General features: G+C 43.9%; 3 protein-coding genes and 1 long non-coding RNA gene across 6 annotated transcripts; 2 read left to right on the top strand and 2 right to left on the bottom strand.

Annotated features, from left to right (window-relative positions):
* The first annotated feature begins 203 nt into the window (after positions 1-203).
* On the top strand, positions 204-2,847 carry Rpn10 (regulatory particle non-ATPase 10). The gene is made up of 6 exons (XM_071710719.1): positions 204-361; positions 646-786; positions 875-986; positions 1,063-1,431; positions 1,521-1,806; positions 2,354-2,847. The coding sequence occupies exons 1-6, from the start codon at positions 336-338 to the stop codon at positions 2,563-2,565; spliced, it is 1,146 nt and encodes a 381-aa protein (XP_071566820.1). The 5' UTR covers positions 204-335; the 3' UTR covers positions 2,566-2,847.
* Positions 2,848-3,499: 652 nt separating this feature from the next.
* Positions 3,500-11,956, top strand: LOC139775044 (rhotekin). Of its 3 annotated transcripts, none has more exons than XM_071710714.1 (8): positions 3,500-3,661; positions 9,473-9,663; positions 9,763-9,972; positions 10,107-10,286; positions 10,361-10,455; positions 10,517-10,731; positions 10,815-11,085; positions 11,187-11,956. In XM_071710714.1, the coding sequence occupies exons 1-8, from the start codon at positions 3,515-3,517 to the stop codon at positions 11,387-11,389; spliced, it is 1,512 nt and encodes a 503-aa protein (XP_071566815.1). In that variant the 5' UTR covers positions 3,500-3,514; the 3' UTR covers positions 11,390-11,956. The 3 variants fall into 3 exon arrangements, with proteins under 3 accessions (XP_071566815.1, XP_071566814.1, XP_071566816.1); XM_071710713.1 differs by lacking the exon at positions 3,500-3,661 and adding an exon at positions 4,838-6,309; XM_071710715.1 differs by lacking the exon at positions 3,500-3,661 and adding an exon at positions 8,661-8,909.
* Positions 6,394-7,517, bottom strand: LOC139775054 (uncharacterized). The gene is made up of 2 exons (XR_011718723.1): positions 7,176-7,517; positions 6,394-7,111 (listed from the first exon to the last, which is right to left on the bottom strand). It is a non-coding gene; the product is annotated as an uncharacterized lncRNA (long non-coding RNA).
* Positions 11,957-12,095: 139 nt separating the features above from the next.
* Positions 12,096-13,363, bottom strand: LOC139775053 (HIG1 domain family member 2A, mitochondrial). The gene is made up of 2 exons (XM_071710734.1): positions 12,965-13,363; positions 12,096-12,466 (listed from the first exon to the last, which is right to left on the bottom strand). The coding sequence occupies exons 1-2, from the start codon at positions 13,095-13,097 to the stop codon at positions 12,306-12,308; spliced, it is 294 nt and encodes a 97-aa protein (XP_071566835.1). The 5' UTR covers positions 13,098-13,363; the 3' UTR covers positions 12,096-12,305.
* Between the last annotated feature and the right edge of the window lie 115 nt (positions 13,364-13,478).

Here is a 13,478-nt window from a genome sequence, read left to right as displayed (position 1 = left end):
AGGAGAGGGAGAGAGAGAAGTTTTGACAATTTGGCGACCACGTAAATGCAAGCAAAATTTCAGTAATTGTGATGAAGTTTCAAACAAAGTTTTAGCAATTTTGTTTTAAGCACTCATGCCGGTTGGGTCAATTGCTAATTAATTGGAGTTTGATCGAGGAGTGCTCGTATCATGGACGTCGCTCTTTAAATGAACACGCACGTGCGCAATGCAAACGACGGAGTCGATGGAAAATTGAAAGTTGGATTGGATTGATAAAGTCGCGCCGCGCCGCCTCGCGTCGAGCCGTCGAGCCGTCGAGCGAGGCGAGCCAGGAGCCAGTCGATCCATTCAACATGGTGCTGGAAAGTACGATGATATGGTGAGTTTGTGCATTTTGTAAGAATTCGCGATTCTTAACGTTGTCCCTCGCGATATCTTTCGTACATTAGTGAGGTTTGTTCGCCCGCGGCCGAGAAATTATCGCGGTGGCTTAATTCTAAGCGTTCGACCGCGTCTGCAATTTTGAGGTTAGCGTAGTGACAATGACGTTGACACAATCTCGGAGTCTCGGACACAAGCCCCTCTTTCTCTCGAAATGCTCGCTCTCGTTTGTAATCATCGTATACGCTCGAACTAACCCTTCGCGATCTCACCTTTTTGCAGCGTCGATAACAGCGACTACATGAGAAATGGGGATTTCGTACCTACCCGGCTACAGGCGCAGCAGGATGCCGTCAACTTGGTGTGCCACTCGAAGACTCGCTCGAATCCCGAGAACAACGTTGGCCTCATAACTCTGGCCAAGTACGCTGAGTAACGACTCAGACATTCCACGATTATCGCATAAGAATTTATGTATGATTATAAAATGGAAACCTCTTTGTCTTTCTAGCGTGGAAGTGTTGGCGACGCTCACGAGCGATGTCGGCAGAATACTGTCCAAACTGCATCAGGTTCAACCAAACGGAAAGTTGGCTCTCATCACAGGCATTAGAATCGCCCATGTAAGTACACGTCACCTAGCCCGGCTTTATAACCAGGCCTATCGAGTGTGCATTGAAAGATTTATGAAACTTACAGTTAGCGTTGAAACATCGACAAGGCAAAAATCACAAAATGCGTATCGTCGCATTTATCGGAAGTCCAATAGACATCGACGAGAAGGAATTGGTCAAGCTGGCGAAGCGACTGAAGAAGGAGAAGGTGAACGTCGATGTCATAAGCTTCGGCGAGGAGAGCATCAACAACGAAGTATTGACTGCCTTCGTTAACGCGTTGAACGGCAAGGACGGCACCGGAAGTCATCTCGTCACCGTTCCGCCGGGTCCGCATTTATCAGACGCTCTGATCTCGTCTCCTATAATTCAGGGTGAAGATGGCATTGGGGTGGCTAGCGGCACTGTATTTGAATTCGGCGTCGATCCAAATGAAGATCCCGAGCTCGCGTTGGTTAGTATCGGAGACGTTTTGTTGAGAATTTCTCACTCCCCGCGAGATTAGCGGTAATTTTGTACGCTTTATCGTATGACTTTTGTCAGGCTCTGCGCGTCTCTATGGAGGAGCAACGGCAACGTCAGGAAGACGAAGCCCGTCGCGCGCAGGCGAACGAGACTGCCACGAATAAGCCGCCGGAGACTATAAAGGAAGCTCCCAACGAGGAAGCTATGCTGAAACGTGCCCTCGCCATGTCCCTTGAAGGAGCGGACGACTCGACTGCCGCTAGTGATAACACTGCTCCAAGCAGAGGCAATGTACCGGACTTTACTAATATGACAGAAGAGGAACAAATCGCTTTCGCTATGCAGATGTCTATGCAGGACCAGCGTAAGTCTTCGATAGATAACTTAGTTATCATATATATGGAGGGGTAAAAGCCATAGTGGTATAAGTCACATTTTTTAAAATATTGACTCGTGTGGATAGATGCAATTTATATATTGCATAGATTGTACCAATCAATCAATATCTTAAAAAATAGATTGAGATCGATATCTTAAAAAATTTGATTTACGCTATGGCTTTTACTCCTCCATATAATACATTGTTTCATACATTGTTTCATTTTCACAGCTCAAAGTTTCCAAACTGGTTCCATTACAGTTGCAATATGTTTATAAGTAGGAGCTTTAAGCTTTTTTGCCCAACCTCCACTTTGGAGGACTGGGTTTTATTTTTTCTTTTAACTTATTTGTTAGTCCAAGTCTCTAGGAATCAAACTTGAATTTCTTGCTTGACAGACAGCTGCTTTAGCACCAGTTATTTCGTTAAATATATCGTATTTCTAGATAAATGCATAAATGTTGGTGCACGAATACAAATTCATAATAATCGTTTTGTCTAATGGTTTATTATCTGTATTACCGCTATGTAGAGGAACTGGAATCGCAAAAGGAAGAAGCGATGGACGTGGAGGAGGATTACGCAGCTGTCATGTCCGATCCTGCTTTTCTGCAATCGGTCCTGGAAAACTTGCCGGGCGTGGATCCGCATTCTGAAGCCGTACGCCAAGCCGTCGGATCGTTACAACAGAACAAAGACAAAGAGAAAGAGAAAGAGAAGGAGAAAGACAAGGAGAAGAAATAAAGGGCTCCCTAGTGCATTCGTATTTACATTTGTCACTAAATTTGACATTTTCCATTATTGTGTATGATATTGTAGCTATTCTATCTTGCTTATGAAATATACTATCAATTTATCGAAACTGCCTAACTTAGTTTCAGCGATGTCGCGTACGCGCATTCCGAACCGTCTCGAATGAGAAAACTGGTATTTTTAGCAGCACCATAATCTGGCAATCTGGAGTGATCGAGTAATTAACATACGATATATATTGTATTATTTAAATACACGTTTTTAAGAATTTCACTCTCTTGGGCGAATTTATTTTTCTTTGAACTGCAAGAGACGAGGTGACTTCGACCAAACTCCGATCAACTTAATCGGTGTAATTAATTGATTCACCGGCAGAATTGTTTAAAGTAAAATTTCTAGTTGTAATTTTCATTTTAATTATTCCCTAAAAAATTTAATCTAAATGTTAACAAAATACTACAGGTTAAGAAAATAATTATTTGGTCGGTTAAGTTAATCGGATTTCAGTTTCGTCATCCGATACAATTGAAATTTGTCTCTAAATGTTCATTCACCGTACGTATAATGTGAATGTGCGTGTGTATGTGCATGTGTGTGTGTGTGTGTGTGTGTGTGTGTGTGTGTGTGTGTGTGTGTGTGTAAACACCTGTTGCTCTCGTCGCTCCCTTCGACCTAATTTCCAACGCTACGTGATCCGAACTTTAACTTTAATATTTCATAACTTTCCGTGAAAGCGCGCATCGTGGAGGCATCGGACGCCACGAGTCGCATTTACATAATCCAAAATTTTCCTAATCTCCACATTCTCCACGTATTTTTCAAGAGATCGGAGGATCCCGCTGTTCGAATCGCGGCCCATGAAAATCCGCCGATTCGCCGCCCCGGTACGATTCGCGCGACGCCATACGCTCTCACGCCGCGAGGAAATTCGAATGACAAAATGGCGCCGCGGAGGAAGAGCGTTCAAACGTCGCACAGGTCGTTGAACGACGTTTGCTACAAGGAGAACAATTATTTGTGCTGCCTCAACGACTATCAGACGAGGGTACGCAGGCGGGAGAGCCTCAGATATGCCAGGAGTCACGCGGTGAGTCCGAATCGGCGGATCGCCCGGCGGTCTCGCGATCTCGCGACCGGCGGCGTGTCCGTTGACGGTTTAAAAGCCACTTTGCGTCTTGCCTCGTGGAGATTTTCCCAGCTCGGTGGACTCGCAGGTTCGACAGGTGACGATTTAGACCTCGGGAGACTCGCTGCGCGTCGAAAAGATATGCGAGTCGGCAAGCACGTGATAAATGAAATAGGTTATGCTTGAGCTTGGCGAACTCATGAAACACATATCCTGTACTTCCACCTTCCACATTAGAAAAAAAATACACTGAAAACTGAAAAATCATAATCGCGTAAAGTTTGTATCGTTTGTACGTAAGGTTCTCATCGGGATAAAAAAAAAGAAAAGTAATTGTAGTGTCTGTTATATCTGTTTTTTTGAAAAATGTTTTAAATTGAAATATTGGAATAATACAGAATAAGTTGAATTATTTATTTTAAGAGTGAAAAAGCTGCCTTTCATTCGGCGTATCTCGTCTTGAATTTTATATCTAATATCAACGAAGGAACTCTGGCATTTATGTTTGTATAGAACTTTATATGTATACCTATATATAGTATAACATTTTATTTTTACATAATAATTACGAGATCTTGAATGTATGGTACATATATTGCAAATAATTATATATAGCACATATTTTAAATATCATTAAAATACGAGTGTCGTAACTCAGAATTAAATCATTCTGGTTTCCAGTGCTCCGAGATATCTCAGCGTTACGATATTTGACAATCGCGTTACGTCGACGTAAACGGAAAATAATTGTCCGGAATTATTAACAACGAGGGAACTGACGGCGGTAACAACGGCTTCGACGGACCGGCGCGCGGCGAGACGCCGCGATCAGACGAAGGGCAGCACACCAGCGGTGTTTGATACGTTTTCAACGCTTCTGCGAGCAGCGGCTACTATTTCGTGTAGATAATTATGCGATAATTGCTTCAACGCGTCCGACAAAAACGTAAAAGTCAGCGGATATGCTCTCGGCGTGGGCGATCCTCCGTCTCCGTGCTCGCTCGCCGGCTCGCCCCGCTCGCTCATTCAATCTATTGTCAGAAGCGCCGATGGTCTCCCCCCCCCCCTCTTCTCTCGCCCGCCCCCGCTTGCCCCCTCCTCCCCCCGCCACCCTGGCGGATTTGCCGCGCGTGGTGTGGTGCGTTGGTGCGTAGCGCTGGTGCGTTCTGTTGATGCTTACGCAGTGTCGAATGGTCGGAGCGTCATTCAGTATTAGTCGGGTACTCCCGGGGACGCGGTGCCTCCCGCTTCTTTTCTCTCCCTCTAGCTTTTTCCTTCGCGACGCTAGCCAGCACCAGCACCAGTTTCTCGCGCCCGCAGATTATTTTCGTTCGACTAATTACGTGCGCGCGCGGTCTCTGTCTCTAGTGAACTCTAGTCCGATCTCTAGTCGTGCCGTGCGACCGGTTTTGTTAAATCTCCAGCGCCGGATGATTATCCCTTTGCCCGATAATCCCCGTACCCCACGTGGCGCGCACGGGATGCCCGATTGTTCGGAAAACCAACGACGATTCGCGAAACCGTAGAGGAGGAAGAGAGGGAGAAAGGAGGAAAAGGAGGAAGACGTCGCTTCTTTTTTTTCCCCTCGATAGTGGTGAATCACGACGTGTGTGATTGGGCGTAGACCACCACCACCACCGGAAACGGGAAAGGGTAAATTTGGTGGTGAAGTAGCGGGCAACAAGGCGGACGTGTTGAGAGGCAGGAACGGTGTTGTCTCTTGTTTGTCTACCGCGCGCGGAGGCGCGGAGTGCCGTCACGGCTTATTTTATAGCTAACGGAAAAACGTAGGACGACCGCGCTGATCCAAAACGACGCCGCCGACCGCTGTGTCGGTGCGACACTTGTGCGACGTTCGCGTTTTGAAAAGAGAAGAGGTCGGAGCTGACGGAAGACCCTTGTGGACGATGTGAAAACAATATTTTTCGTCTCACCTCAAATTTAGAGGTCAAGGTTTACGGAACGCTTATTGTGTACTTACCGTCCCCAGAATTGTAGACGGAGAGCTTTGGAGGAAAGAGAAGTCCCCCCCTCTTCGTCTACCTTGACTCGAATATCTCTCGAAGGAAAAAAGCGGAAGGCGACCTTCTTTCTTCTTCTGCATCTGTTCAGGACCCTTCGGGGTCAAGGCGCCGGAGAAATAAACCGGCCGATCGCGATAGCCGGCCCGTGCGAAATTGTTCGCTGCCCGACGGCATTGTACCGTGAAATTATATCCCTGGAAGAGGCGGAAGCGTTATCCTGGATGATCCATGATCGCCGGTCTGCGACGATGCGCCTTCGATATCGGTCTCAAGTCGTCGGGATCATTGGAGTAGTCTCGGAGCACTTGGCCAGGGGGTCGACGCGCAACTCGAGCGACGAGTAGCAACGTGCGTTGAAAGGAAGAAGAAGGAAAATAGGGAAAGATGAACTCCTGCTTCCCACATTTGGCGATACTGAATCCGCGGAATGCGAACAAATCGAGAGACCGGCTGAACGACGAGTGCAACGTCGTAAACGCCGAGGACACCCGGATGCGATCGAGGACTCCGACGTTACCGGGAAAAAATGACGTCTTCCATGACTTGGATTTGTATTACGTTCGACAGATCGCACGGAACTCGAAGGTAGGAGTCGCGATTGCGTTCGACGATTCTGATTATACGTATCTTGATCATTTCGCTGAACCAGAAATATCGTATTGCTGAAAATACGGCAAAAAGCACCTTTCGTTTTTTAATCCTCTTTGGTTGTCACCTCTTAATTGAACATTTTTTCACTCAAAAAGTTAATTTTTTATAATGAAACGTTTTACAATGTTTAAACTTAATTTTAGAATATTTTGATATCCACTTAAGCTGTTGATTTTTGAACAGCATGTTTGAAAATTGGTTGGGGTCATTTCGATCCCGTGTGACAACCGTTAATGTTATTGATTGTTTCACAGGCGATCACTAAGGATGACTACGACCAAGTTATTAATTAATTTAATCAAGCGATCGAGTTATCAAGAAACATTACTGCGATATCTCGTTAAGGTGGATAGGATTATAAATTTTTTGCTGCTTGACACGTGGGAGGAGAGATTAGATTAGGTGGAGCGAATTATATAGCAATTTCTGCCCGGTTGAATCGATCGCCGATTAAGTTGATCGGTGCTTCATGTTAGTCGAAGTCGCTCTTACGCGTTTAATCCACGTCAAATTCGTGCGAAGGGGAGTTGAGTTATTGTACGTGAGTGGCTGCCAACGTTTCCTCGCGTTCGTTGTTCGTATTTTTAGATGTCGCATGTGGATATATCACGTCGCTCGGACGTACGGATGGCGATGTTAAACTGATTTGAAATCTCTATCGAGATTGGCGTCTCGAGTAGGTATTTCCTGGCGATTTACGGCGAATCGACGAAGTCTCTCGGTGAAAATCCTGTACCTATCAAATATTTATTACTCACACACGCACGTTTGTCACTTATATATATATATATGTCTCTTACCGTTTCATTTCGACACAGCGACTCAATACCCTGCATTGGTTTTACGACTCGTCGCGGGCTATGAAGCTGTTGCGCCTTCGGAGGAGATTCACGCGTGAAAGGAAGATGAACGCGCGTCGCGTGCGGTGACCATTACAGGCACACGGGGGTATTGGATTTCTGGCGACTATTTTCGGCAGACAAGCCGGCGGGAAAGTGCTTGGCGACGCGGGAGAAAGCGATATTGAGAGGGAAACACGTAGGGACACGAAACGAGGGGCAACGAAAACGACGGGAGCGAGAGAAGCCGTGACAAGATTACGTATTGTACAAGCGGAACGAGAGGAAAATGTTTCGCGCTGACGAAGCTTCGTCGCACAAGGTGCTGCATCGCGCGCGTCCGAGCGCCTGGTCCGAGGGAAAAATCTTGAGAGAAAAGTCGAGGGAGGATTAACACATTTAATACACGCGCACCCACACAGGCGCGAATGAGTCTCGCGCGAATTGTGTTACATCGTATTTACGTGAACTCATTTGTCGCACGGCGCGCTTCAACCCGCTTCAACGAGTTTCATCAAGACTCGTTACAGCACTGGCGACAGAGGTCAGGGATTAAATGTGGCCGCGGTTGCCCTTGCGCCGTTGCAAAATTCCTATTCGCGACCGACGGCGGAATATACACGTGGAATATATTCCCCGATAGATTGCATCGCGGGGCCGTGGCCGTGCCGAGCGTAAGGATGTGTCACGGTAACGTTAGCGGAATACGAATTCGCTCGATGCGCGCAATGAATCATCTCTCTTCATTATTGATTTTACTGATGCGTGCGTTATTTTCGGATCATACGCCTCATTCGGGCATCGCGGAAAATTAACGGACGCGTGCTAAAAGCGAGAGAGCGAGAAGAAAATCTCGAAAGACGGAAATTTGACATTTAATTTATCTTACATAAGATACAAGATATATTATACAGTCGAATATATTTTACATAAGAGATATATATTAACCCTCCGTCTGTACGTGCAGGATCTACACGGCGTTCGAACTAAAATATCTGCTCGTAATTATAAAACTTGCAAGCCTGTCAGAAAATATTAAATAAACAATGATTATTGAAATGACTATAAAATCATCAATTACAATAGAGACAGATGTTTTGTAAATTTTTTCGGATTTTTCCAAGTACTTTAAGGTAAGGAAAAATAGCGTCAAATGTGACGCTCCAACGGTGCAAAAAAAAAAGTACACAGACGGAGGGTTAATGCATAATAGAATATTTATATTTAATAAATAAGAGGGGAAAAAAAACATTGAAGAAATTAAACTCTCGGACGCACGATTCTTCCGAGCGCGTATCGTAGGGTCAAATGTGATCTCGTGCGAGCCGACTATAAAGCGGTAGCCGCGGATCGATATCCCACGATGTTAGCGTGGTTTCCCGAGGGTAGGAAGGAGGAGCACAAGCGAGAGCCAATTTGTCGAGGTGAACGTCACCCCCTCGTGCATTCGCCCACTTCCCCGAAGAGCCGTTATTTCAGTCCGTTTCTGCGTTCAGCTACCAGCGTCGCGAGAGAGCCGCGCCGATTTATTTACGCTTTCGCGAAGCGTTTGTTTCTCGCCTTCAAGTGGAATTCCCATTCACCTGGTCCCTCCGTGTCGTGCGCGACCGGCTAACGTAAACGCGCGACGAAACTCCGCTTTTTTACATGTCGAAATCTCAAAAACGGACGAGCGAGAAGACCACGTTCTCCCAGGTTGCTGTTTATATACTTCATATATATATATATACACGTGTACTTTACATATTTATGTATACTTGTAAAGAGCGTACAGTTGGAAAGTTCTACGATTCTGAGGTACGTTACACGGAATTACGGAGTTTTCAAATCGTACGTGTTTTAAGTCGGTCTACGGATATCTCGGAAAGACTCGTAAAATGAGTAAAACGATTCGTCCGCAAAATGTGTAAGACGTTTCGTTAGGTATGTAACCCGATGCCGTGAACGCGTGATGAGGCCACGTGCTGGCCAGCCAGTCGTTTTATCGCTGACACTTGGATTTTTCTCCGATCGTAACTATCGGTCGCTCCTTCCTTCTTTTTTTTCTTGTTTACGCCTGTATAATCAGCACCCGGTGCGGACACCGGTTCGAGATTACGCTTCCTACAACCGTATGCGAGTATGCGAGTGGGTCTTCAAATAGCTGTTTAAAAATTCGATGATTATTCTGACGAGATTTGCGCGACTGAGCCGACGAATCCGACGATGCGCGAATTTCCATTGCTAAAACACTAAAGGCTGAATTATGCATGTTGCAGGAGCATGATCTCGAGCAGAAGATCGAGGTGGAAATCAAGATGAGAGAAGGCTCGGCGAGACTTCTGGCAGCTGCGAAGCATCGCGCCCAGAGCTTAGAAGCCGCCAAGGCGTTGCTTACGTCCAACGAGAGGATGTCGGTCTACATGGCGGAATTGCAAAGCCGCCGCCGCGAATCCGTTAAACAACCGTGGTTCGTTTGTACATTTTGTTTCTTAGAAATAATGAGAGGAGAACTCTATACCTGTATTGTATTTTACCACTACGTCTAACGATAATTGCGCGTTTTCAGCATTTCTGGAAGTACAGGCAAGTTGTCGATCTCGGATCTTAGGATACCGTTAATGTGGAGAGACTCCGATCACTTCAAGAATCGCGGTGATCATCGTCGGTTCGCTGTATTCTGCTTGGCACGATTGGGCACAGAGATCCACGACACCTCCTTGCTGTGCCCGATCGACAGAGCTCATACGGACCTTAGTTTTCCCGACGTCTTAATATTGTAAGTTTCGATGATATATCGTCCTCGTACTAAACTTAGTTTGAGACAGGAACAAGTTAAAGTATTCATAATCGTGCTACTGAAAGAACGTGCGTAACGATCTTATAATTGTAAATTTTCGTATCTGCTTTCAGTAATAATGTGCCAGCCCAATTTGAGTTAGTTTTAGAAATCTATAGCCACGTTTTGCAAGAGGACTTAAGTATCGCCAGCACGCCGAGAAGAATAAAAAAGACGATTCATTCATCGATCTCGAAAACTGTTGGCAAGAAGCTCGCCGCTTCGCTTCGCGATGAATTCGGCTCCGCTAAATCGTGAGTCTCATAAATATATAAATTAACCATGTTTCCGCCCATAAGCGAGAATTTTCAATACATCTCATTTTCAGTGGACCACACTTTGATTTGGTAGCTCGCGCAAAACTGACTTTAGATGACACGGACGATAATACTCACACGCACGACCTCACTATTAATAGCGTCGGTAAGTTGTGCAAGAAACTCGGCGTATTTCGAAATACTTATATTATGATTTTTTCCTTCAGAGAATAAGTATCACTCCTTACCGCTTTTCGGTCATTTTTGCTGTCGATTGGCGGTACAGCCAGAATGTATCAATAAGGAAATGTGCATTGGCAATGTGAAAGTAGATGGTCAGAATTATTGGGCACGTCTGCAAGGATTTTGTATAAAAATGTGGGAATCAAAGAAGCATGCGGAAGAAGGTCAAAATCCGAAGCACATGATACCTGTTAACAAAGTTAGTATCTTCATATATACATAGACATCCCTTACACAATTGCTTAACTTCATTTAAATAAATTTTTTCCCATCTGTTTGTAGAGAACAATCATTCAACCGTCCAAAACTTCCGGTAAAGAGCTTTTAATAAATAATTCTGGCAACAGTATGGAGAAACTGTTGCCGATTAAATTTGAATCAAAGGAGGAAGCTCAAAAATGGTCGAGGATTTTATTGGCGCATGTTAAGGATCATTCGAGGTGGAAACATGCCGCGGAAGTAATTCAAAGGGTGTCTAGCATTGAAAGCACGAGAAATTCTTTTATCAGTAATAAAAGACAAGGCTCCTTATACGACGAGACACCTTTAATAGGTAAATGCTCAAGTCATTATGTAGCTTCAAAAATTATAAAAATTTGATAAACGACGCTTCAGAAAAGTAGATCGTTTGTTAATTATTTCTTTTCATTGCAGAATCAATCCCATCGGATTACACATCCGCGAGACCTACTGTACAAACGATCTTTGATCTCACACCTAGTACTAGTCTAAGCAGTTGTAGTTCCACGAATAGCCTAACAAGCTTACGTTCGCGCTCATTGAGTATCAGCGGTGTATTCAAACAAGGTGCCATTTCTTTAAAGCCCCACTTAGCTTCTGCTAATAAAAAGGCATAACGATTTTATAATTCTTTCCGAAGAATCAACAAATGCCGAATTATTGATGCGCGAGAATAAATATACTAGAATTTTTTAACGCGGAGATTGATGCACATGTATGTTAAACACTTTAATTGGTAATTGAGATAGAGAAAAGATTGATAGAATATAATTTCTCAGTTTAAGAGAGTTAATACAGTCTGTATTAACCGAAGAGGCTTATTGCTGGGAAGATTTTAATTAGGCTGAAAGTGTAATATCGATTACGATAATTCGGTATGTATGGAAAGTTTTTTTGAATAGAGTTATACCACAGGTTATACAGTACAAAGGATATTGATTAAACAATTTCTCTTTTTTTTTCTTTTCTACTTTTATAACGCGAAACTGTATATGTATATCGCTAAAAATACAAGCCTATATATATATATATATATATATATATATAATGCGTTTATGAGTTGTTAGAAAATGTATAAGAACATTGCAATATTTAGTACGGCTGTAAGAAGATATATATGTATGATATATATATTTAATATAATAATAATACATGACCATATGCATATATTTACCTAAACAGAATTTGCTTTTTTAAAAACCCTAATTTCTGTACACGCGATTTAAAAGAAAGACTTCAGCGGAATTTATTGAATTATTTTTCTTAGGCAATATATCGACATGATAAAATTTAAGGATATTTGTAATGAAGATCTGCTTACGATTTGCATCAATAATTGTAAATAGATATATTTTCATAAGTAAAATTATTAATTTAAATACATTTTTCTCAACGTATCAAATTACATGGAAAAAAAGAGATATTTATTTTCATATTAGGTACATTGTACTCAACACAATTGAGCGCAAGTAGCTCGCGCATATACTACAGCAGATATTTAATGGTACTTGTGAATACAGCGTACCATTAATTTCAATTCGACCTCGGTATCATGACAAATCCTACAATCATGCAAACAATAGTAAACGCTTGAGCACCAACCCGAGCGCGCATCATGTACTGTTGCATTTTCTCCTTGCCCCTGACAAAACTAACAAGTCCAACAGTCAGGGCTGCAGTAGTCGCCAACGCTCCTGGAAATGCAAATATATGGAAAATAGTGGGCATGAAAGATAAACTTTGATCAAACTCTGATTAACTTAAGAGTTAACTTGCCAAGAAATATCTACAGTATTTTGTCGCATGGATAGCATTATTTTGTACTTTAGTTTCACACATGAGAAGAAAGATTGGATTATGAACGACGAATTATGCAATTTCATAATATAATTAACCATGAACTAAGTTAATCAGACTTTCGACTGACACGTTTCGGCAAATGTTTGTTAAATAAATCTGTGTCTGTACTTAATCGAAAGGCTGTTCAAAACGCAGAAGCATTTTGAGCAGTCTTCGACGAGAGTAACAAGCGACAAGCGCGGCTATTTTTGCCCAGATGTACGAGTCCAGTTTCTCCTATTCCCCGTCCTCCTTCCCGAGCTGCGTTCCCGCAGTTTCTCGTCCGAGATCAGAAAGATTTGGCCACAAGTTCTACGTTCTACCTCGGCACGCGGAATATAGGTTAAGTTTACCTATCGGTACGAGCGGATTCTCTTTCGTTTTACGTTTCGCCTTCTGCCATATCGTCTCGGTAACGTAACTGCTGTCCAGATCTTCCCGTACCTTCACCCAGTCCAGTTCGTCATTCGGAATTGTGCCTGCCATATCCGCGGTCGTTTCGCAAATAAATAAACAGATAAGGTGGGTCTCACGACTCTCACGTCAAAGTCCGCCTTCGCGGCACCGAGCTCATGTCCGTGACCACGTGCGAAGGAGCGTAAGCTGTCGCGATGTCGCGATCGATAACGATTACGTTAAACCGATAACACGTGGATAACGTGGATGCGTTAATGAGTTAATCGGTCTTCGGTGAGACACGATGAGAAAACGTAACCGGTTACCGGGCTAATCTCCCTCCCTCCTCGCCGATGACGCCGATCCTCTTCCGAGATCGGTAGCGTCATTCGGTGTGTCTTTATACGGAAGTCGGAACACACGTCAGCCGTCAGCCGCTTTCAGAAAGAGAGAGAGGGAAAGTGACGCTCT

The sequence above is a fragment of the Temnothorax nylanderi genome, unplaced genomic scaffold (genome assembly GCF_030848795.1).
Source record: "Temnothorax nylanderi isolate EJ_2023f unplaced genomic scaffold, tnyl_v1.0 TNYL_tig0091_pilon, whole genome shotgun sequence".
NCBI classification, from domain to species: Eukaryota; Metazoa; Arthropoda; class Insecta; order Hymenoptera; family Formicidae; genus Temnothorax; species Temnothorax nylanderi.
The sequence above is the reverse complement of the archived record's forward strand: the minus strand, read 5'-3'. Positions and strand labels throughout refer to the sequence as shown.

What these genes read in the sequence shown, in the direction of transcription:
- Rpn10 (XM_071710719.1), top strand. Translation starts at nt 336, where the DNA reads ATGGTGCTGGAAAGTACGATGATATG. An exon ending in GGCCTCATAACTCTGGCCAA is followed by an intron (nt 787 to 874) that starts GTACGCTGAGTA and finishes TTGTCTTTCTAG; the next exon opens with CGTGGAAGTGTTGGCGACGC. An exon ending in GATGTCTATGCAGGACCAGC is followed by an intron (nt 1,807 to 2,353) that starts GTAAGTCTTCGA and finishes ACCGCTATGTAG; the next exon opens with AGGAACTGGAATCGCAAAAG.
- LOC139775044 (XM_071710713.1), top strand. Translation starts at nt 6,109, where the DNA reads ATGAACTCCTGCTTCCCACATTTGGCGATACTGAATCCGCGGAATGCG. An exon ending in GAATCCGTTAAACAACCGTG is followed by an intron (nt 9,664 to 9,762) that starts GTTCGTTTGTAC and finishes GCGCGTTTTCAG; the next exon opens with CATTTCTGGAAGTACAGGCA. An exon ending in GAATTCGGCTCCGCTAAATC is followed by an intron (nt 10,287 to 10,360) that starts GTGAGTCTCATA and finishes TCTCATTTTCAG; the next exon opens with TGGACCACACTTTGATTTGG.
- LOC139775053 (XM_071710734.1), bottom strand. Translation starts at nt 13,097, where the DNA reads ATGGCAGGCACAATTCCGAATGACGAACTGGACTGGGTGAAGGTACGG. An exon ending in GAATCCGCTCGTACCGATAG is followed by an intron (nt 12,467 to 12,964) that starts GTAAACTTAACC and finishes TTGCATTTCCAG; the next exon opens with GAGCGTTGGCGACTACTGCA.